At 37.2% G+C, this 24,744-nt stretch overlaps 1 protein-coding gene across 4 annotated transcripts in view; it reads left to right on the top strand.

Annotated features, from left to right (window-relative positions):
* The window catches only part of GRB14 (growth factor receptor bound protein 14), a 105,084-nt gene that overhangs the window by 76,819 nt on the left and 3,521 nt on the right, over positions 1–24,744 (top strand). For 2 of the 4 annotated variants that reach the window (XM_032479587.1, XM_006182590.3), the window contains 9 exons: positions 4,279–4,400; positions 6,325–6,399; positions 9,162–9,299; positions 13,767–13,877; positions 14,069–14,164; positions 19,105–19,185; positions 23,907–24,023; positions 24,115–24,187; positions 24,331–24,418. In XM_032479587.1, coding sequence (XP_032335478.1) covers positions 4,279–4,400; positions 6,325–6,399; positions 9,162–9,299; positions 13,767–13,877; positions 14,069–14,164; positions 19,105–19,185; positions 23,907–24,023; positions 24,115–24,187; positions 24,331–24,418 — 901 coding nt within the window. The remainder of the gene's footprint in view (positions 1–4,278; positions 4,401–6,324; positions 6,400–9,161; positions 9,300–13,766; positions 13,878–14,068; positions 14,165–19,104; positions 19,186–23,906; positions 24,024–24,114; positions 24,188–24,330; positions 24,419–24,744) is intronic. The other 2 variants (XM_032479588.1, XM_032479589.1) reach the window with 2 other exon arrangements.

Here is a 24,744-nt window from a genome sequence, read left to right as displayed (position 1 = left end):
AAAAATTTTCTGCAAATACTGTATCCCTTAATTTTCCATTCTAGATTGGTATGCTGGGCTTTATTTGTGTGTAGTCAACAAAACCCAACTGAACTGCTGCTTTTTTGGTGACTACACATTTTACACTAGGTATTTTGTGACACATTTGTCATAGCTGTTCAAATGTGGCTTTTTCCATTTTTCTGTCTTCTTTTTTGATGTAATCCAAATTCAGTATACTTAATGTTACTTTCATGTGAGGTTACGGCTGATAAGAATTTGAAATACTGCCCATTAAATTCTTTCCTCTTATATGTAAAATGTGGTTGGTTGTTTTCAGTTAATTAGCAAATAGTTATCAAACACATTTCAAACTAAAAGAATTTGAGGCAGTCGAATCTTGAGAATTCCAGGAATGTGAGAGAGGAGCCAGTATAGAACGAAGGCATAAGATCTAAGTAGACCCAGCAGAGGCGGCAGGGGGAACTGCCGTGAAGGCAGAGGTGAAGGCAGAGGCCATGCCTTGCAGAGGAAGGAGCGGAGACGTGGGGTCAGACATGTGGTTGCCAATCAAATCCTGAGACATTTGCTGTTCTGGACTTGAGATTCATTCTATGTAAAATGGAGATAGAGTGTGCTCATTAGACTATCCTCTTGGTTTCCTAAGGCTGCTCTAACAAATCACTGGTGGCTTAAAAAAATAGAAATGTAATCTTTAACAGTTCTGGAGGTGAGAAGTCCAAAGTTAATTTGACTGGGCAGAAATCACGGTGTTGGCAGGGCCACGCTCCTTCCAGGGGCCTTATGGGGAGTCCATTCCTTGACTCTTCCAGCTTCTGGTAGCTGCCACCATTCCTTGGCTTGCGGTCACATCATTTGAGTGTCTGCCTCTGTGGTCACATTGCCCCTTCCTCTTCTATCTCTGTCAGATCTCCTGTCTCTCTCCTAAAAGGATACTTGTGTTTGGATTTAGGGCCCACCAATGTAATCCTGGGCAATCTCCTTATCTCAATACCTTTAAGTTAATGACATCTGCAAAGGCTTTGCTCATGTTATTCCTCTGTTCAGAATGACTTGTCATCTAACTCAGAGGAAAAGCCAGATCCTTATTCTGAACTGCAGGGCTTTATCCAGGTGCCCCAGCTCATCACCTTCACTTCCGTAACTTCCCGTCCTGGTACTCTCCTCCCCTTTGCTCACTCAGCTTCAGCCACGTTGGCCCCCGTGCCCTTCTTCAGACATACCAGACTTGCTCTTGCCTCAAGGGCTCTCTTGTTCTTCCTCTAGTTATCTGCCTATCTCATGCCTTCTTCTCCTTCGGGTTTTTGTTCAAACATTACAATCTCAACAAGGCCTTCCCTGGCAAGCTATAGAAAATGGATTCCTTTACCCTGTGCCCCCCTCTCCCCCTTTTCCCTGCTCCATTTTTCCCTGTAATGTTTAGTGCCACCTTTTAAGATGTGCATTTTATTTATTGTCCATGTCTTCCCATTAGAAAGGAAGCTACATGAGGCAATGGTTTCTGATTGTCTGTTACTAAATTCCAAGCCCCAAGATGAATGTCTGACATATAGTAGGCCTTCGATAAATGTTTGTTGAGCAAATAGGTGAACGAATAAGTTACAACTGCTGGACAATATGGATTTATCTTATAACAAGTAGGAAGTGAACAAGTGTTTGAGCAGGGGTCACAGTGATACAAATGTTTTAAGAGGTTTCCTGTGGTATCAGTGTCCAGATTGGATGGGAAGAATGAGAACACAGAGGTTTGGAGATTAGTTAAGAAAAAGCAACGGTCCAGATTGGAATGGTGATAGCAGGAATGAGTCAGGGGCTGTTGGTTGTGTGAGAGACGCTCGGAGGAAGCGTCTTAAATACCTGGGGTAAGAGCAGTGGAGGTATTGGAATGGACATAGAGAAAGATGTAATGGGCATAGGAGGATTCAGGAAAAAGCAGTTTCAGGAGGAAAAGGGAAGATACTTTGTTTCATTTTTACATCTTTTGAAAAAATTTTGGTAAAATGCACAAAACATAAAATTGATCATTTTACCCATTTATAAGGGTACATTCACTGGCGTTATGCATATTTATATTGTTGTGCATCCATCACTCCCATCCATCTCTGGAACATTTTTATCCTCCCATACTGAAACTCTGAACCCGTTAAACAATTAACTCTTCATTCTCACCTCCCACCCTGGTCCTTGGCAACCACCATTCTACTTAATGTCTCTATGAATTTGTCTATTCTAGGTACCTCATGAAATTGGAATCATATCGTATCTGTTCTTTTGTGCCTGTCTTACAGCATAAGACAGTATAATATCTTTAAGGTTCATCCATGTTGTAACATGTGTCAGAATTTCATTCCTTTTTAAGGCTAAATATTCCATTGTATATCTCTTCTACATTTTGTTTCCTAATTAACTTTTCAATGGACATTAGGATGTTTTTACTTTTTGGTTATTGTGAATGATGCTACTATGAACATTTGTGTGCAAATATCTGTTCCAGTCCCTGCTTTCACTTCTTTTGGTTATATACTCAGAAGTGGAATTGCTGGAATTTAATATTTTCAGGAACTACCATACTGACTGGTTTTAGATAGACTGTTTGAAGGGGTGGAAAGTCTAGCAGTTAGGACTGGAGCGTGAGTGAAAGCAACTGTAGCTGGGGATTTCACTTCAGTGAAATGAAGACAGACATGATAGCCGAAGATGGGAGAGTGAATTAGTTGAGAGAAAAGGAAAGAAAAGAGCTGAGCCAAGGACTGCATCTTAGGAGGGAGAGGGGCTATGGGAGCTAGTCAGACAGAAAAAGAGCAGTCGGAGTTGGGAACAGAACCCTGAGTGTTGATGCACACTTAGCTCAAACTCATCCATATTCATTGAGCACTCTTTCAAGAACTTCCTTTCAGATGAATAGGCTTCTATTTAAGTATGACATTACTTTCAAGGGTTTGGGTGTTGTAGGTCACAGATTACTCCTGAGTGTTGAATTTCTGAGACACAGATACTTTTCAAAAAGGTCCTAGAAGCACCTAAAAAAGGAAGAGGATTTCTATATTTCTTATTTGGCTTTTCTCCATTTCCTATTTTGTATCAGTAATTTCACAGTTACTTTTCCTTAACCATCTATTGAAGAATGACATACCTTAACATAAATGAACAAAGCAAATGTGGACAAGTTGATGAATTCTCAGATACTGTATATACCTGAGGGTCCAACACCCAAATTGAGAAACAGAATATTTCCCATACCCGGTGGTTCCCTCATGCCCCTGCTCACTCATCCACTATCCTCATTATTTTGATTTCTAACACCATAGATTTATTGTATCTGTGTTGAACTTACATAAGTGGAATCACATAGTATATACTCTTTGTGTCTGACTTCTTTCATTTAATATTATGTTTGTGGAATTCATCTATGCAGTTGTGTATTGTAGTATATATTCCATTGTGTCCTTTACAAAGTATATTTATTCATTTTCATGTTGATAGGCATTTGGGTAATTTCCAGTTTGGGGCTATTATGAAGAGTACTGCTGTGGACATCACAGTTTCTTGTTAAAATAGGAATTTTGCATGCTATGTTTACCTCTTTAAAGTTGTCGTTGCTTTTTTCATTTAAGTGCCTTCCTCCTAAGTGCCTTCCCACCCTACCTAATTATCTTCATTGTTAATACAAACTATATTTGCCTGAACATTAGTTTTGAAAGTATAAGGTGCCACAAGAAATTAGGTTTCTTAAAAAAGTTGTATGTACTTGCATTAAAATTTTCTTTTTAAAGTATTTAATTTTCCTCAACTGTCGAGGCTGCGTCTTAAATAATTATTGAACCTGTCAAAATTCTTCGTCTCTTAATGGGGTGAACTGTCCAACCTTGAGGCAAATATTTTAATTTTGGCACCATGATGAGTTGGAGAAAAATAGCTCCCATATTCTTAATGCAGATTTGATATCAAACTTATAATTTACTTAGCAATAAAAGGAGATTGAGAATTAGTAAAAAGGACACTGTGATATTTTATGTCGTTTTTCTCTTCAGGTTACAGCCTGCTTTGGTATAAAAATCAACATTACTAATTGAAAATTGATGAAAATTTCATCAATCTGGCTATTTCAGAATTGAGTTGAAATTTCACTATATTTAATAAAGATATATACATATTTTGTATATTTGTATGGATATATATGTCCATATATATATTTGTCTACCTATCTTTCTATTTTTCTACGCATCCATCCATCCATCCATCTACCTGATGACACGCTCACTGAAACATTCTTTACAGAAAGAACAATAGAAGACCACGAGCTGGTGATTGAAGTGCTATCTAACTGGGGGATGGAAGAAGAAAATAAGCTATACTTTAGAAAAAATTACGCCAAATATGAATTCTTTAAAAACCCAATGGTAAGTTAAATCCCCATTAATAGTTTTGTAAAATAAATGAGTTAAATTTTATTTTACTTTATGTGAAGACAAAGGTCACTATAAATAAGATACAATTCCCTGTTTGGTAAATTAGTAGGTAAGAATTCTGGTCTTTTAAATTATGATCACATTTCTTCTTACTCTAACAATGATTAGTTGACATCACCACAGAAGTTCAGATATGTGTTTTGGGGGAACTATTGCTTCTTTTTCTTGCTTTTTAAGAAAAATAAAAAAACCTGCTCTGCATTTGATTTGGTGAGTAAGTTATTAGATATCGCCATGCAAGTTCCAAATATTATGGCTTAACTCTTTTCACAGAATTTAGAAAATTAAATAAGAAAATTTCTAAAGGAAAAACAGATTGATGTTTGTTGGGAGTATTAAAACTTAGCCAGGAATTAAAGATTGACATGCATCTTGCTGTTTCAAGTTATTTTGTTTTCAGTGCAATAATTACTGAGCTAAGCAGAAATGAGATAAAGACCAGTGCATTATCTAGTAAATACTACTTTCATTATAGCTCTTTTTAAAAGAAAATAAATGTATGTCACATTCTAATGGAGACTAGCGATCTAGAGGAGTCAAAATAGCCTCTGGGCTCATTATTTTAAATTGTTTTTGTCTCTGCAGCTGTAGCGTATTTTTACACTAAGTTTTGGATAATTAGGTTGAAATGGTACTTTATGAAAAATATATGATACACACTATAATAAAATATTTTCAAACCCTGAAAGACCTCTAATATTCTCTTTTATTTGAACCTATTATTAATAGAAACATAATGGAATGATCTTTGACAAAGAAATTAAGAGTCCTAATAAAAGTTAAATAGAATTTTTTTGAAAGGAAACTGTTTAACTGTTTTCTTGTTGTGAATCTTTACTAAAAGCAGGAATTTAAAAGTCATAGTTAAAGATGTATGGTTTAGTGCTCATTTTTGGTTGTATCTTTTTTTTTTTTTTTTTAATTTAAACAAGGCTGTAGATTCATTTTGTTGACCAAGAGCAGTGGGTCTCAACTGGGGGGCTGATTTGATGATGTCTGGAGACATTTTTGGTTGTCATACTGTGGGGCTGGGGAGGGCTGCTAGTGGGTAGAGGCCTGGAATGCCCTAAACATCCTATGGTGTACGGGACAGCCCCCCACAACACGGTGTTATTAGACCAAATGTTAATAGAACTACTATTCAAAAACCCTGTCCTAGAGGAAGTAAAGAGGAATCTATTTTCCCAAACTTGTCCGATCATAAAAATTCCCTGAGGAGAGGGAATAGTGCTTGTTATAAACACAGGATCCAGGTCCTACCCAGACCTACTGAATCAGACACTCCAGGAATGAGGTCTGAGAATTCCTAATTTAAACAGCTTTCTTGGGTGAATTTTATGATTAAACAGGTTTGGAGAAAGATTAGGTGGAAAAAACTGTCCTTTTAGCTCCCTAGCCCTCTAAGTCCTGGCTCCTGTACACTGTGGGCTGTGACCTTGTATATATCCTTTACTTCTGTGAGCCTTAACTTTATAAAATGGAGCTGAGAGTCCTTCAGCACCTGCTGGAGTGGTTGCAGGACTCAGCGAAGAGATACAGGAGCTAGCACGTGGTCAGCCTGAGGGCAGTGTTGTGACTGCGGTCAGCCTGAGGGCAGTGTTGTGACTGGAGGTACGTGGATCTCTGTGTCTCAACACCATCTGAGGGTGTTTGGCTAACCTTTGGGCCCTGCTCCTACCTTTTTATTAAGATATCTGTGGGTAGAATCAGGGACTGGCATTTTTTTAAGTGCTTCAGGTGAATTTTCATCACACTGATTTAAAGAGCTTTGCTTCAGTTTACTGTGTTGGTCATACAGAGTTCAATCTTTTCTGGCATGGCTTTTGGGATAATGTAACATGTATCTTTTCGTCAGTATTTTTTTCCAGAGCATATGGTGTCTTTTGCAACTGAATTCAATGGTGAAATATCCCCCACACAGATTTTGCAGGTAAAATATATTTTCATTAAAATATGTGAGTAATAAATAATAAAGGGAAACTTTAAGGTCCATATTTAATTCATGTCCAGATTTTGGAATGTTATGCCTTGAATGATTAATTTTTGCTGGAGGTAAAATTAAAAAGAAAAGAGTAAGAAAGAAAAGGAAAGAACAAAATCTGGATGAAGAATTCCCTAAATCCATAAAGACCCCTAACTATATTATTCTTCTCAGTTTTGGCCAATTATCAAAGGATTTTAAGCATGTAAAAAATGTGTATCATGAAAGGAAAATTGCAGAGTTTTGCTCTGTGATGTCTTTAAAGTTTATATTAGTCTTTGAAAATCAAAATTTCCAGTAAATTGTAGATGTTTTACTGGCAGATATTAATTATTAATTTTTATAATAAATGCCCTCAATCCTATTTGTGGTAAAATATTTAGCAATTAAATGAAATATTATCTATGACAGAAATACTTGATTGAAATATGAAATATCTTAGCTGAATTAAAAATACTAGTTATAAAAAATAGTAATTTTATTAAAAGTTTCCTTAGTTTTGTATCATTTTTTCCAAACTGACAGTGGCTGTAGGTGATCATTTTCCAAGACATTTTTATTACAATGAAAGAATGATTTCAGTTACTTTATTTTTGATAGATTAGTAGCTTTCACATCAGAAGCTCTACAGTTAACAGGTTAATGGTGAGCAATGTCTATACAATAGTTGCTCTTTGATCTAAGCACTAGGCACCCCCCAACCCACTCAGTATTCTCTGATCTTTAATGAAGACAACTTTTAATTGTTCCAATATAGATATTACTTTAAATATATTGGCATTTAAATGTATTGGGTGTCACAGATTTGTTTTCTATGGGCTTTTAATTTTTAACAGATTATATTTCATTTTTGTGTTTCAAAATTTTTAGAAATATGATTAGTCTTGAGATTTTTCTGAAAGCTGCTTGTATGCTCCTGGGTTTTCACCGACACCCTGTGGGGGTGATGGGGTGAATGGCAGCAGCAGCAGTGCCCCAGGATCCCCCGCTCTCAGGTCTCTTGATACTTTGCATTGGAGTGTGACAGGGCAGTAGATTGCAGTTTTTCTCCTGCCTCCTTTCCCAAATTCTCCTGTGATATAGTTATATTACTTTAATGTTAAATTATAAAAGCAAGAAAAATCATAGCTTTGGAATCAGATAGTCCTGCATGTGCCCCTGACCTCTTCTCTCCACTGAGGCAATGTTTCTACTTTTTAAAATGTTTCTTCGTTTCCTAGTTGACCTCTATGACTCCCTTTTTAAAATTTAATTGGTTTGGTTTAATAACTTGGAAAGCACTCAAACTAAAAAACCTACTTGCCTGTTTTACATGTCAATTAATTAATATCTGTGGCTCATTAAATTAAAAATTTTTATTAATTTACTTAAAAAACATAGTTATCTACTATCAGCATTTCCCCGAGTAGCTTTTAAAATACGTTACGTTGTTTTAGCTAATGCTTTCACTTAGTTTCCATTTTTTCCATTTTGCATTTGTTTATTCATAGGGATTTCTGTTTACTTCTTTTAATGAGACACTAATGCATTTCCACCATCTTATTAAGGATGCTGATCACGATCATTCAGAGAGAGCTATTCTTTTTCATTCTTGATTTCCCGACTAACAAATGCCCATGGTCTCAGTTAATTATCACTGAGTAACAACCTATTCCAAACCTTGCTGGCTTAAGTACCCACTCACGTTTTGTCAACAGTGTTGTTGGTTAGGATTTGGGAAGGGTTTAACTGGGTGGGACTCGGAGGCAGATTGACTCCCAAAGAGGTTGTCCATCCCCTTTTTCTAAGATGGCTTTTCACTCCGTGTACCTGGTAACTCCTTGGTGTCTCTCTCCGTCTCTCTCTCTCTCTTCCTCTCCCCCTCTCCCTCTCTTCCTCTCTCCTCCCCAGCTCAGTCTCCCCATCTCTCTTCCCACATGGTGTCTCCCCTCCAGGGCTTTTCCAGTTGCATTGTGCTTCTCACCACATAGGCATCCTGGAGTAGTCGAGTTCCTTGTATGACAGGTAGCTTCCAAGAATTAAGGAGCAGAAGCCATCAGATTAGTTAAGGGACTGCAGGGAGAACGGGCAGCATGTCCCTCCCGCCAGTCACAAGCCTTGCCCAGCTTCAGGGGGGTGGAGAAGCTTCACCTCTTGGTTCAGTGGCAGCATCACATTTGTAGAAGAACGTGTGTAGTGAAAGATATTGTTGCAGTTCTCTTTGTAAAACACAGCCCACTCTACCCACCCACACCTGAGAACCACAGAGGATAGAGAGGAGATGGTTTACTTTACCTTCATCAAGGAGGTGAACTTGGCTCAGTTTCTTTAATAACTGAATAATGGAAGTCAGGATCCTGGTCTTCTACCTTTATGAAGTTGAAACTGATAGGTCAATCTGTAATCTCAAAGAAAATCATAGAAAGGGATGAAAAGTATCAGGACTTAACTTAGAGGAAGTTCAGCGTTTCAAATGGACATTCAAGTGGCTTATAGTTTTGGTGTTTGACTAAGTACTGATCACTTAGAATGTGCGTCTTGTGAGCATATCTTCATTTGGAACTTGCCTCAGGTTCTCACAAGACTGGTTTATTTTGGATACGCATTGTCATTTCTGTAACGGTATATAAGTGGTATCAGTGCCGTTTGATTTTGCACATTTCTATTTGAAATATCAGGCTACAGTATCATTGATTCAGAAACTGCATGAGAGTGTCTAATTTTTCTTCCAGATGTTTCTGAGTTCAAGCACATATCCTGAAATCCATGGCTTCTTACATGCAAAAGAACAGGGAAAGAAGTCCTGGAAAAGGATTTACTTCCTTTTAAGAAGATCTGGTTTATATTTTTCTACTAAAGGGACATCAAAGGTAAATTAGAGTATCCATGATATGTTATAAATTACGTAGAAGTTGTATGTTAAAATGGGTTTTACTTTGTTTATTACTGTATTACATGAGGTCAGTACTTGGTACTTTTTTTTTTGATTCCAAACATTTGCCACCATCTGCTTGAAAAGTAATTATTCAGCTTTGTTTCCCACTAATTTCAATATACATCCTTTCATGGAATCCAGATGCTCTGGTTTCAGTACCACATTCCTTGCCCATTTCTTCCCTACTCTGAATTCACCCTCTTTGTCCTCATCCGGGCTGAGATTTTGAGGCCCAGCATATACACACCTTTTCTTTTTCCCCCAGGTCGTACTACTGATCTTGCCCACTTCTGAGCTTCTGTTGATGCCGATGCAGTTAGTAACGCTCAGCTGCAATTGTTTATTGCTTTGCATGTGTTAGTTTTGTCTCCTTACCTAGAGTGTAAATTCCTAGAGGAAGTTAGCGTGTTATGATCAGGGGTGGATGTGTCTGTGTGCATATCTGTGTATACAGGTACATAGACATACACGTGCAGATGTTCACACACACATACACAGTCACTTATGCATGTAACCCCATGGTGCTCAGCACTGTACAGTCTGATTCTATTTTGGCAATTGTTGCTGACTATACCATATGCCTGTGTTTTATAAGTGTTGACATTTTATGCAATGCATCTGTATCTTTCAAGTAAAACTATTTGGGAGCTTTCATGAGAGTTTAATTCTATTTTCATGCATCTGTTTTGTCAGTGACAACACTGTTGCTTCTTTATGGATAATCTATCATTTTTCTGAGGCTATTTTTCAAATTTTATTATCATCATTGATATTTAGTAACTTTCCTGACATATTTCTAGGTATGTTCAAATGTATTCTGCTAAACCTTGCTTGATTCTCAACATACACATTCAGTCCACAAATTCATATTTTTCTTTTATGCTGAAAATGTTCATTATTTATTTCTCATTCTCCATATTTGATCCTTTAAACTTTTGGTAGGATTTTCCATCTTGGCTAATCATGGCTCCAGGTGTCCCTTTGTTGGTGGCTGCCTCACTCTACTCTCTGCCTCTGTCTTTTCACCCCCTTCTCCTTTCTCTGTTTGTCTCTGGTAAGGACACTTGTCAGGATTTAGAGCCCAGCTGGATAATCTAAGATGATCTCATTTCTGGATCCTTAACTTAATTCCATCTGCAAAGACCCCCTTTCCAGAAAAGGTCACATTCACAGGCTCTTCGGGTTAGGACATGGACACATCTTTTAACTTTGAGCAAGAGAGTGGAGTGATCAAGCTGTAAGATTAGGAAGGCCATAGAAAGCTTAAAAAATCCAGTAGAGAAACAGAAAGAAATGGAGAGTGGAAGGGAGCAAGGGAAGCAGGGAGGGAGAAGGGGAGTGGGGAGAGAGAGACACACAGAGAGACACAGAAAAATTGATTTGAAGCACAGATGCTAATTAGCGTTAATTAGATGATCATTTCAGTAATCAAGGGTGGAGGCGATAGGATCTAACCTAAGATTGAAGTAGCAAATTACCAGATTTCGTTGACTGAGAGGAAGCACTTCATAATGTTCTTAGAGAAAGAAGTAAGGAAAATAAAACAAAATTATAGAAAAAATATAACTAGGAGATTTGTTAGAAGGTCACCATCTTAGAGGAAAGATAATGATCTTATTTCTAGATACATTGTGTTGATGGTGAAACACCCAAATGGAAATGCCCAGAGCACAGCTAGTGAGGAGACTAGACATTTGGGCAGTAGTCTAACAGGAGACGTGGAATTCCAAAGATGTGCTTCTTTCCATATTTTCCCCAGTTGTTCTTGTATAGTTTCTTTCCTTTCCCTCATTTACAGTTTTCCTTTGTTGCTGTTCACACAAGTGTGTGCACACATGTGTACAGGTGTGTATGTGTGTGTTTCTTTGAGGTTTTAGTGGTGGAATACTTCATGGACTAGGGCTCTGTTTATTTAGTAACCATTCCTTTACAGAAATCTTTAATTTCTAAGTTTGCATACGTTAATAATTAATATTCTATCATACAGATGCATTTAACTAATTTTTCTTGAGGATTTAAAACTAGTTTTCTAAATGTTATAGATAATATTAAGATGAATAATTACCCATTTTTGTAATTAAGGTTTTAGACTTTCTTAACTATTGTAATGAAGTTTCTCTTTCCCAGTGTTCCTTATCTATGAAATAACATTTGAAGGCATTGTTTAAACAAACATGTGCTGGATCATCTTTTTACTTTTAACAACAGAGAAAAGTAGATTCTAAATCTAATAATCATGTTTCTTTTACTGTCTTCCCAGTGATTCTGCACTGGAAGATATGATAATATCTCCTAAATTCTTAACTGTTTTAACACATTTCTCATGAAAAATCCACAGCCCATTGTCTTTTTACTTCACTCTTCACCTGCTTTCCTTTCCCACCTATTACATAACAAGATAGCTCTTATTCCGTCCGTGGAGCCATGCTCTTTTCCCTGCAATGGTCCCCACCTTGGCAAGGTAACATTATAAGCATCAAACCTCTATACTCAGGCTGCACCTTAGCTCTCCTTACCGTGTATCTGACTTTGCTGTGCATCATGCATAGTGTTCTTCTCTCCAGCCTGTGCCTAAGGAGCTTGTGTCCTGTAGTCTATACATGGAAATGATTTGAAGTTCCCCCTCAAAAAAGAAATTCACAGTATTAGGTAACCTCAGGGATTATGACCTTGATACAAATTATATAGGTTATATAATGTCTAATATGACATTTCTACCTGACAAAGTGACCATTTCCTGCCCTTTTTGTATGAGAAGGGACTTGATTTATTTCACTTTCTAAAGATTTACGCTGCATAGGAGTTAAACACTTGCATGCCTTGGAGATGTGGCTATGACTTACATTTACAGAGAAACGTCTAAGTACTCTGCTCTCCCACCTTATATAGACATGTGCATACTTAGCTTTTGCTGATCATGCCAACTCAGCCTGTAGTCTTATAGTGTCATAAGCCTTGATGTGTCTGCAGTAATGGAACAAAAATCAGTCGAGAGAGGAAACTCATCACGCCTCTTACGGCCTCCAGTATTTCTTGAGCTGCCTTCTTCTCACGTCCAAATGACTCAACTACCTTGATTTTTACAGTATCAGTAACTTCTTCATAGAAGTCAGACATTTTTACTAGCAAATTAGTTTCTATCAAGGAATAAAGTTTTAAAGGCCATGCCAACAAGAGTACCTTTCTCCTTCCTTCTCCCTTGTTCCAAGGGCCTTGGTCTGGATCTCTTTTAACAATTTTCTTTTCTGCCTTATTCTCCCATGGAGTTGAGAACCAGAGTCATTCACTAGATCAAAATGCCTAAAGAACAGTGTCACACAAAGAAACAGTTACATACACAGAAACTCTTGTTCTACTGATCTTCACTGGTGAAATAGCCAGCCTCCTGGCCAATGACTGAATTTTTTGGATTTGGATTTGAATGGGTAGCTCAAACTGCTGAGTGTTCTGCTTTTTTTTTTTTTTTAAGAGCACTGCTTCTCAAATTTCAGTGCATATGAATCACCCGGGTTCTTGTTAAAACGCAGATTTTGATTTTGAATCGGCAAGTCTTGGGTGGGGCCTGAGATTTTGCATTTCTGATGAGCTCCCAGATGATGTTGATACTGCTGGCCTGGGACCACATTGCCAGTAGCGAGGTTTTAAAGAACAAATGCATTTTGGTCAGTTTTGATTATACATTCAGCTCCAGAATTAAGCATTTCTCCAAGTTATTAACCTGTCATAGAACGGTATGACCCAGTCATTTCCCATGACCGGCTCTAAATCTCATGGATTTCCCGGAGAAGAAATAGCTCCTCATGATTCCCCTTTGCTTGAAAATCAGACACATCCACTGCCCAGTAATTTCTCTGAACTCTTCTGCTCAGGCTTCCTTCTTTGTACAGGAAGGTAGTCACGCAGCCTGTTTCGTCGCTTGCTGTGATGTGTGAGGCAGCACACAAACACGAGGGGTGATGGTTCCTGAATGAAGCAGGAATCGTCTTTTTTTTTTTTTTCCTTTGCTGCAGAAGCTCAATCTAACCTTCTTCCCTTTGTTGAACCATTATTTGAGACTCAGACAAGGAAAACATTTTCAAAAGCCATCCTTCACACTCTTTTCTCCTTCAGATTCCTTGAAATGGTAGTTAAAGAGAATAATTTTAAAATAGGAAGATGTATTTTTTGTATATTGCAAGTTAAATTATAAATGAATCACTGCTTCTCAAATTCAATAATCTTGTGTCCAGCTCCTGGTTATTTAAGGATATAGTGACTTAGTTGTCCTTTCCTTTTGTTTCTGTGACATATATTTGGAATAACTGTTGCCAAGGTATAAATTATGTAATATAATAGAAATATAAAAGATAGTGTAAAAATACGTATCCATTTCAACACACACATATATGTATTTTTTTTAAAGGAACCACGGCATTTGCAGTTTTTCAGCGAATTTGGCAATAGTGATATTTATGTGTCACTGGCAGGCAAAAAAAAACATGGAGCACCGACTAACTATGGATTCTGCTTTAAGGTACAGGCTTAATATTTTGATAGATGAATAAAGCAAGCCTCAGCCTTTTAGGTAAGCTTGAGTTTCTTTTAATTTCTTTTAAAAAGAGACAGCTTTCTCTTATATATAGGAGAATTTTAGTGGCTTTTATTTCAACAGGTGTTACCTTCAAGATATGCATTAACGATAAACAATGTGCTGTGGCCTTCTAGCCTAACAAAGCGGGAGGGCCCCGAGACCTGAAAATGCTCTGTGCAGAAGAAGAGCAGAGTAGGACGTGCTGGGTGACCGCGATTAGATTGCTTAAGGTAATCTCGCCGCAGGTGTGACTTTCAATTAAATGCTGGGAGTACCATCAAAGTTTGAAAATAGCTTTATTTCAAAACTCAGAAGATTCACTGTGAATCCATGTAGGTATGTGAGAAAGAAGAAAAATCACCCCTATCATAAGTGTGTATTTTATTTTTTTATCTAAAAGATAAACATTTGCAGAGTAGAGTGGAATAATCTAATACATTTATCTTGTGTGTGTGGAGTATTCCATTTTTAGAAATGTTCTGATTTTTATTTTTTTGTAAGAGTATTATACATATAGCCAGTATATAGCTGATTAAAATTTCTCCTGTCCATGACTTAGTCTACATTTTAAAAACAGTGCCGTGAATCCAATGTGAAGTGTATTTTAAAACATGCCCACCTGGATATATTTGGTGCAGTTGTTTTATGTTTTATTTAAGTGTTGTGTAAATTGCTTTCTAGGTTAACTCAAATTATTTTATAAATTTTACTGGAGATATAATTATTAAAGCATCTACCTTTGTGCTAAGTAAAAACTGCAGCTTCCATAAGCAAAATTTGTTGTTAAGCATTTTGAAAGGAGTAAGAATGTTCTACAGGTAGGTAGAGAAGAGAGGCACAGAGTTGATTTCTTCCAGAATGTCTGTAAAACACATTTATTTTCAAAACTTGTATGCTGGCAAATTTAGAACAACTTTAAATTTGTAATTATAAAACTTACCAACCATTTCCTTTTAAGAAGGGCAGAATAATCTGATCAGAATTATTAGTTGTCATACCAGGTTTGGAAGAAAGTTTTATCTTTTATTCTTTTATTTTTTTTTTAATTGAGGTGAAATTCACATAACATAAAATTAACCAAATTAACTATTTTTAGTGTGAAAAATTCAGAGACATTGAGTACATTGTTGTGCAAAAAAAGCTGTGCAACCACCACCTCTATCTGGCTCCAAAACATTTTCTTCACCTCAAAAGGAAACTGTACCCAGTAAGCAGTTGCACCCAGCCTCTAAACCATGTTCTGGCTCCGTGGATTGACCAATTTGGATATTTCATAGCAATGGAATCATACAATATGTGACCTTTCCGGTCTGGCTTCTTTGACCTAGCATAATGTGTTGTGGTTCACCCACATTGTATCATATATCAATACTTCATTCCTTTTTGTGGCTGCATAATATCCCATTGTCTATATATGTATGATAAACAATTTGTTTATCCATTTATCCATTGATGGATATTTGGATTGTTTGTACCTTTTTGCAGTTGTGAATAGTGCTGCTGTGAGCATGTCTATGCATGTATTTATTTAACAGTTTTCAATTATTTTGATACATACCTAGAAATGGAATTGCTGGTCATATAGTAATTCTGTGTTTAACTTTTCAGTGAATTGCAAAAATGTTTTCTAGAGATAGTGAACCATTTTACATTCCCACCAGCAATGTGTAAGAATTCCAATTTTGGGGTAGGGGATGGTATAGCTCAGTGGTAGAGTGTGTGCTTAGCATGAATGAGGTCCTGGGTTCATTCCCCAGCGCCTCCATTAAATAAATAAATAGCTAGCTAGCTAGCTAGATAGCTAGATAGATAAGACAGACAGACAGACTTAATTACCCCCCCAGAGCAAAACAAAATTTAAAAAAAAATTCCAATTTCTCCATATCCTCACCAACATTTATTTTCCATCCTAATGGGTGTGAAAGTGATTTAAAGGAAGCTTTTGGATTAAGTGTGACATGTTCTTCCTTTTGCTGTTAATGGCAAAAAGCCACTACGGTTACGTTTTTGTTAGAGGTTTGTTTCTCAAATAGTCTACTGTTAAAATGACTGTTATGATTTTGATTTCAGCAAATCTTAGAAGTCCTGATTCTTTGAAACCCTCATGATAAGTAGTTGCTTCTGCATTGCTCTAATTATCATAAAATGGAAATCAAACAAACAAAATGAAGAAAATCCCTTTAGAGGGTCTTGGAAACCAACCAGTCAAGGGACTAGTAACCAGGTAACTAGGGATATGCTTCAGAATAACCTGAGGCGCTTTCTGAAGTTCCATGTGCCCAGCCCCATCTTAGGGGATCCTGATTTCGTGGATGAATTCCAGGTGTCTGCTGATGAAGCACCACTGACTTCATTCAGTCTTCTCTTACAGATAAAGAAGCTGGCATTCTTTGGAAGACTTTATTCCATCACAGTTATGGTAGAGAAAATAATTTGAGGGTTTTTTCTCCCCTTCCATCAGAACTCTAGAAATCAGGCTAGGCTGATTCAAGGTGTCAACACGGCTTCATTCTCTTTTGGAAGCTGTAGGGGGTACCCATTTTCTTGCCCTTTCCAGCCTTGAAGGCTGCTCATGGCCCCTTCCTCCACCCTTAAAGCCAGCAATATCTGGTTGAGTCCTTTCCATGCTGCCATTTGTCTGGTTCTCCCTTCTGGCTTCTCTTAAGGACCCTTGTGATTACATTGGATCTAGCAGGATAACCTAAGCTAATTACCTAATTTCAAAGTCAGCTGATTAGCACCCTGAAGTTGTATCTGCAACCTTATTCCCCTTTGCCAGGCAGCCTAATATATTCACAGGTTCTGGGGATTAGGATGTGTACATACATGAGGACTATTATTCTGCTCCCACATCTGTCTTCCCTGTTTGCTTCAATTATGGCAAAGCTTTTCCAGATGAGGTTGGAGAGGGAGGTGAGGTCCTTTATCCTGGAGCCAATGAGAAACCACCAAACAGTTTCAAACAGGAAAGTGATGTGATCTGTTTTACACTTTAACATAATCAGCTACAGGAAGCCTGGGCCTGCCAGCACGAACACTGAGGCTGGCAGGTTGTCAGTGGGGTACCTGTTTGGTCCCCCTGGGTGGTGCAGCTGGGCTCACCTGGTGTTAGAGGCATCTTGATCGTCTCCTTTGGTTGTCTTATCTTAGTACTTTGTGGCAAGGAGCAGGGAAAGACTAGTCTATGTTATGTTGGCTGGACCAGAAGCGCCCCTCATGTTTTCATTATATACTATTTATTAGATATAACCTCCCCTAAGAATTTGGCCTCTTGTTTTATTTTCCTTTCTTTTTCATATACGCTTGTAAACACTTCATGCAACATCAGCTAGAGATACTCCCATTCTCTTTGGAGAAATTCCAGTTACATACAGAATCATAGAAAATCAGAGGCTTAGGAAAGGGGAGATTTGCTCACGTACAGTGTCCTAGTTACATGTTGTCTTTTCCCCTTCCCTTCAATTAGACCTCTGCTAGCTTCTCTCTTAACAGTTTTTAGTCCCTTATCTGCCCCTCCATAGGACAGGGAAATGTTAAGGTGACCCATGCCCTACCCCTTGGCCAGAGTTAACTGCCTACTAAAGACTTCCAACAGCACAGAAGCAAGTACCTAACACCACGGGTACCAGGGACAATACATCTTTGAAGAAAACAGTCTTATTAGTAGGTAGCAGGCTTTTCACTGCAGGTAAATAAAAGGTGGCCAAGCAGCATGTACCTTGTGAAAATGTTGGTTGGAGTCTATTGTATATTCTCCAAAATGAACTTGACTAGGAATTAAGCGCCTCTGTCTTCTTTTTAAAGTTATTCTAGGCTTAGAGTTGATTTAAAATAAATTTCATTAGGTCCTATTAATGTCAATCAAACCTTAACTTAAAAAATAATTTTTAGAAGTTGGGAAATAATTGGATAAAGAAGTCAACACAGAGAATTTTAAATGACTGTGGGTTTGTATTCATGTTAAAAGCAAAATCTTGAAAACAGTGACTCCCCTCGCCCCCCTCTGATTTTCTGCCTAATTACCAAATATATCCACTTTGCTGGAATTGCTTTTAAGAAGAATAGTTTTTAGAAGAGAAGCAGCTCTGTTGGAATGTTTAAATGGAATTCATCCTAAGGGTAAGATTGGTTTCCATGGTGTCTCTTTTATATAGGACCTATTTTCAAGTTCATTATGGTTCCATGAAATGGAAAAAATTATAGAGGGCAGCAGGGAGAAAAAGAAGCCTATCTGTTCCATTGGTTTCTTTTTTTTTTTTTTTTTTTTTAACAAAGTGACTTAAGTCTAAGGGGCTTGTCTTCTTATTTCAGATGGGGTCCCCTGCAAGATAACTCTGGCCAGGGCAGTTGGCATTCTTAATGTTTTTCAAACTCATAATCCAGTTATAATCTAGGCCCATTTACCATCTGTAGCCCGAAGTTCTTATGATGCTATTTCCTGAAAGTAAAGATACTGCAGTTCTTACCTACTGCTCTTTACATTGCGTTCCGTGACCCTTTGTCTGAAATCAGCCTGATTCCCTACCGTCTTGATTTCTCTGAATTTAAAGCCAAAAATTAAACAATGCCATAAGAGTACTGTTACCAGAGAATGATACAGTGCGAGGGTCTTCAAAATAGTGTCAAATTTATGGATTACAAAAGACAATGTAATATATATATATGTGTGTGTGTGTATATATATATATACCAAAAGAAAAAAAAAGACAATGTAATCCATCAATCAAGTCATTGAGTTATAGTAAATTTTATCCAAGCTTGCTTAGGATATGTGTAAGAATCTCAGATTCTTTGTACCATAAAGCCAGGCACCCTTTCCAAGTGAGCTTTTTTATCGCGAGGTGATATACCACTCCAAAAGGCTTTGGTGCTATTGATGCTAAGAATAATGAGTAGGCATGTCAGTTCCAGATCTTTATACTGTGACCTAGACCTTAAATGTGGGTCCAGAGAAAAAAAAAGAAAGCAAGCCAGTCTTTTAAACTGTACTATTCAGGGCACTAAAAGTTTATCTTTCAAAATTTTATATGTTTCATTTATTTGTTTTAAGGAAAGCTTATAATTCTGATTTTTTATATTGATGATATATAATTAATGAAAATGTTGATTTTCCTAAGTCCTCTGTGTAGTAAAAGTGCTGGGCATGTGTTTTTATTTATTTACTCTGCAGTATGGCATGCAGCTGTACCAGAATTACATGCATCCATATCAAGGTAGAAGTGGCTGCAGTTCTCAGAGTGTATCACCCATGGTAAGGACCACGTTTTTGAACCTACATTTTCTTTTATATTTACATTACAGTAATCTACAATTACATTCCATTATAAATGTACATTACAGTACATTTCCATTCTTTCCTTTTGGTCAAGTAAAGTAACTTTTTGGTATCATCCTGTCATCATGTTTATTAAACTATTTATTTTGTGATTTCTTTTTTTTAAATGATTGCAGCCTGTGTGATAAAATCACAGTAGTAGAGTATACATGAACTATTCAATCAAAATAGATCATGCTGTATGTTAGAAACAAATTTTAAATATTTGAAAGTGTTATGAGGGTCATTCTGTGTGATTAAAACATTTGAGGATTAGATTTTAATGAGATAATTTATAGAACATTTTCCTTGAGGTTGTAGACGTTTCTTAATGATTGATTTGATTGTAGGTTTATTTATTTCTTTAAATATTAATTCTGGGACTATCACAGCCTAGCATAAAGACGCCATTGTTTTAGAATTTTAAAAGCTACAGTATACACATGTGAGCTCTTTTGCATTCTGGCTTTCTAACAATAAAATTTTTAAAGTTCCAGGTCCTTGAAAAGCATACTGCTCTCTAGGAAACCTAAAAGCCGCAAGCCAAATATAGGTCATGCATTGCAATAAGACTAGTACTGCTTCTCAGATTTATACTAAGTGCCACTTGGATATTTACACACGGATGCATCTTTTCCCTTCTTTGGGACCTAATTTTAATTTCCTGTGCATGAACACAAGAAGTTTATTTCTGAACTTAAAGTTTATGTTCTGCTATTTTTGCTTACGCTTCTTAATATTGAGTACATTAGGGATTCAGATGTGCGTGCCTGTGTTACAAATCAGCTAATGTGCTGCATTTCCCCTTAGGTTAAAAATACGCGTTTCATGTCTGTGACCAAGGAAGGTACATTTCCCGACATGTAACGTAGCAGATATGCTCAGTTCTAGGAATGAGGCATGAAATAATGCTGATTATGAAGCCTGATAGACTCACATGGAAAAAGAACTCCAATTCTGTAGTTAGGTTGCTTTAAGTTATGGAAGAGTAATTTTTCATCTTTGTGTCATATTATTTTTAGCCCTAAAATAAGAAACTAAGGAATGTAATGAATTTTCATAAAAGCAATAGCTTTAAGGTGAGAATTTTTACAGTTTGTCAGCTTACCCTAATCTTTTAATTCATATATATATATATGAATATGAATTTTATTATCTTAATCCTTTCCTAAATCCTTCTAAATTTCTTTTAAAAGAGTCTGAAGTTATTAGGATGAGCATGTTAATAGCAGCCGTGATTTGGAGGCAATTATTGTTTAGGGCCCTCTTAATCATAGGGAAAAAATGTTATAAACTAAGTACTTTCTGGTCTCATCGCTGCCATTAATGGTAAAATTCTTGCCTTTTTCCGTTGAAAGTGATCCTATTGTTGTCTCCATGACAGTTTGGTTAATGTAGCTTTACTTGTTCAAGAGCTTATTTAGGAGAAGACACTCCTTGAGTGAATTTGGCTGTAATCAGGGATTGGAGGGCCTTGGTTTAAGTGTCCGTATGGGGAGGACCTGCCTTGTGTGGCAGTTGACGTGATCGGAGAGAACAGCGTAGAGAATTTTCTCTCTACTCTTCTTAATTTTCACGAAGGAAACTAAGGTTGGGGAGGTATTTGTGTTTACTTTGGTATCTGTGCAGAATCCCATGATAATTTCTTGATGATCATGAAAGAATCAGTGACCTGTATCCTGGATTCCAGTGCCCTTCACTGACCTCTGCTGGTTTTCATCAAGTCACCATGTTTAGGGAGCAACGTGGAAAACTTAATATACTTTGGTTATAGTTTCAAAGGAACAGCATTATCATCTTCTCCAGGGATTCATTTCGAGAAAGGAAATGAGAAAAAGTACCATAGCATAATGAATATCGTTAACTATATATAGCACATAATAGCTACCCCTGATGGGCCTTTGAAATGAGAAACATCAGCAGACATTTCAAGAAGCCAAATATGTTTGGTCCTTTTTAGGGCAAACAAAGGATTCACTTAAAGGAGCATCTGTTAATATGGCCCTGGCTGGAGTAAGAGGATGGGAAAAACCAGTCAACTCAAGTTGTTATTATTTCACACGTTTGACCCTGAGCTAGACATTCCAAACTGCATTTTCTTCCTTGTATTTCCCATCCTGTGTTACATAAAAGACCCCTAGATAGGGCCTGTTCTTTTTTTTACCGTAAGCTTTTTGTGGGACCTTGGCTGAGTCACTGGCATCCTGCAGTATAAAATAAGGGGGACTGTTTATAGTCCCAAGAATCAATTACATCTCTGATGTCCAGTGGTTTCATGTGAAGCTGATAAGAGAACAATATCTGAGGAAATTCTGTGCCCTCTTGTTAAGGACTGGATTGCACATTTATGTAGATCTTTCAAATGGGGTGATGGGGAGTGTGTGGCTACTAGTAGCCACTTAGCTAAGCTGCCTGAAAAGCATTTCATGTCCCCACCTCACAGAAAGTGTTTGGATCTGATCCCAAGGTGTGGTCTGCATAGTGCAGGGTGTACCCAGGCCTCTTCTCTCTTAAAAAGCGGGGAATACCATTTAGATTGTGAACCCTTTTCTAGGGCTTGCTCTGTTTTTTCCCACCAGAAGAAAGAGCTAGAAAAAGGGACAAATATTTGAGAAATACACTGATTCTGAATGTTATCAACATCACTTTCCTGTGTGAAAGAAATTGAGCTGAAAATGACCTTTTAGTTCGAGTCAGATTTTGTTTCACTTCCATTTCTTTGTCCACCAAAGGTAAACTATTAATTTTTCATCCACCACCTGCCATTCAGTAGAAAACATTTGCTATTTTTTCCTGTGTTTTCCTCTAATGTAGTTAATGAAAATACTTATTTGCATTGTAGACTCCCTACTTATGTCAAGTAATTATGGAACATGGGATCTTGTTTTACATTTTAGTCTGTCATTTCGTAGGGGAAAAAAAAGAGTAAGAACACCTGGTTATGTTTATTTTTCTTTCCTGACGATTTTTTTTTATGTGATCAGGACCTCGTGATTACAGAGCCTATCTTGGCATGTGAAGGCAGAGATATTATAAGGATAAAGCTATCATTATGATTGAGATTAGTTACTCTGTGGTGTGGGCAGGTGGAAGCTTTTCATTAATGTCAGCAAAGCAAAAGTGTATCCAACTGGTCCACAGCCCGGCACAGAAGATCACGGGGTGAGAAGGGCAAAGTAAGGTGTGACAGCAAATAGAGATTACAGAGACAGCATCTGGCTGGAAAGAGCAGCTGTCAGTTATAAAGGCTACTGTAACAAATGAAAGATTGCACGCCGGATCTCCAGAAATAAAGATGAACTGTAATAAGACTGTGGACCACTACATACAGTAAGGTTTCAAGAGGAAATAGCAAATGCTAATAAAGTGGGATGTGTAATGCAGTGATAAATGATCCCTCACCCGCCAGCTTTTTTGTGTGGACCAGATTTTATTTCAAACAGACATTTGACTAGAAGCTGTTAGACCAAGCTGGGTACGGCTGAATCCACGTAAAGGGAGAGAAAATGGTCTTAAGTCACAAGTCTCCAGGTCTACATTGGCTCATCCTTTACCATGGGAACTGTGTTTTTTGTGTTGCTCTTCTATTAATGATGAGTGGGGAATAACTATGAAACATTGTCCATGCTGTTTTTGGATGGTTTTTCTTTGGGAGTGTTTTAATTCTTATAAGCTGAGTGACACTCTTGACTGGAGATTTTGACAACTGGTTGGGTTTTGTTTATTTGTTTGTTTTTTAGGATGCATGACTTGGGGTGGTACACTTTTTAAAAAGGTGGTTGCAAAGTAGAGCCCTAAACAAAGAAAATACAAAAATAAGGTTCAGGTTTCGGAGGCTTTCTTTTTACCTTCAGAGAATATGAATACAGAAAGTAATTGGCAAAAAGATGACTTTATTTCTTGTTTAAAATTATATTTGTTTTAAAATGTCTTCCTTTTATATCAGTTCTTCTTTTGTCATTCACACTTGTTTTTGCAGCTCTTATTTTTACCACATTCATACTCACAAGGTGGAAAAATATTCACATATTAAGTCATAGAAATTGTAATATTATGGAGGTATCTGAATTATTTCACTAAATTTCATTTTTTAAGAGGAAAGTTGATGTGATAAACTCAAAATACACATTGTGTTTCATTCCTTTATAAAATATGAGTACTATTTCTTTTTAAAGAAGTACTGAGTCAGTCTGTTACAGCTTTAGTGTGTTGAGTTTAAATAAATAGCTGTTTTATAGGTAGATAGATTTGACATTTAAATGATAATTGATGAACCTCAAAGCATAATAGAGAGATGAACTTGGAAGTAATGGATCTTAGGCAGAAAAAGAGTTATTCCTTTCTAAACTGGTGTTTTTCTGTTTAAATAGAGAATGTGAAGAGATAGGGTTGTTTCAGGGGAAAGACATGCTTACCTTAAAAGCTTTTAATCTCTTTATTCAACACTTAATTCAGTGACCTGAACAAATAACTGTGTAACTTTAACCAAAATATTTTAAAGCACCATTTTCTCTTGAAAATGTTTTGTTAACTTTTTAATTTCCTGCTAGCCACCTTTGGAACCACATCCTAAAATGGAAATGTATTGTCAGCAAAGCACTGAAAGGTAACTTCAAAGATATTTTCATGGTAAAAAAGTGTGTGTGTTTTTTTTCCAGAGAAGTATATCAGAAAATTCCCTGGTAGCAATGGACTTCTCAGGCCAGAAAAGCAGAGTCATAGAAAATCCCACTGAAGCCCTTTCAGTTGCAGTTGAAGAAGGACTAGCATGGAGGGTACGCTTCAGATTCATGTTCTTCAAAACATGTATGATTTGGATTTGTTTCATCCCAGAAGCTGAAATTTGTTTCTTGCTTCCTTGCACAGAAAAAAGGATGTTTACGCCTGGGCACTCACGGTAGCCCCACTGCCTCTTCACAGAGCTCTGCCACGAACATGGGTATGTGTGTGGACGCTTGCTGAGGCTGAACGGGTGGAGGTGTGCATTTCGATGTACTCGCTGAGGGGTTGTGGTGGAAGGTGCGTGATGAAAGCATGGTCGTTCCAAACAAATCTTTGTATTCCTCCACTTTATTTCTTCAGCGATCCACCGGTCCCAACCGTGGTTTCACCACAAAATTTCTAGAGAAGAGGCTCAGCGACTGATTATTCAGCAAGGTCTAGTGGATGGGTGAGTTTGATTCTGAATAGCAGTGATTTTGATTTCTTCTATAATCAGCAATTATTTATTCAAGACAGAGTTATGACTTTGGCTTAATAAAACAGAAGTGACTTTGTTCTGTCGGACGGTTGCCACTGAATCCTAGCAATACCTATGTAATCCCTGCTACATAGTGTGTGCTTGGTATTTGTGCAAAAGGAACAGATAGCTGAGTAGGATGCTCTCTTTTAACCAGTAATTGCTAATATTGGCCATTTGTGCATCTCAGATATTAACTGATGGGGGAAATTGAACTTGTTTTTGGGTGTCAGCATTTTGATTTGAACATATAATTT

Source organism: Camelus ferus, chromosome 5 (assembly GCF_009834535.1).
Source record: "Camelus ferus isolate YT-003-E chromosome 5, BCGSAC_Cfer_1.0, whole genome shotgun sequence".
Lineage (NCBI taxonomy): Eukaryota > Metazoa > Chordata > Mammalia > Artiodactyla > Camelidae > Camelus > Camelus ferus.
Note: the sequence above shows the minus strand (reverse complement) of the source record. Positions and strands in the feature narration are given on the sequence as shown.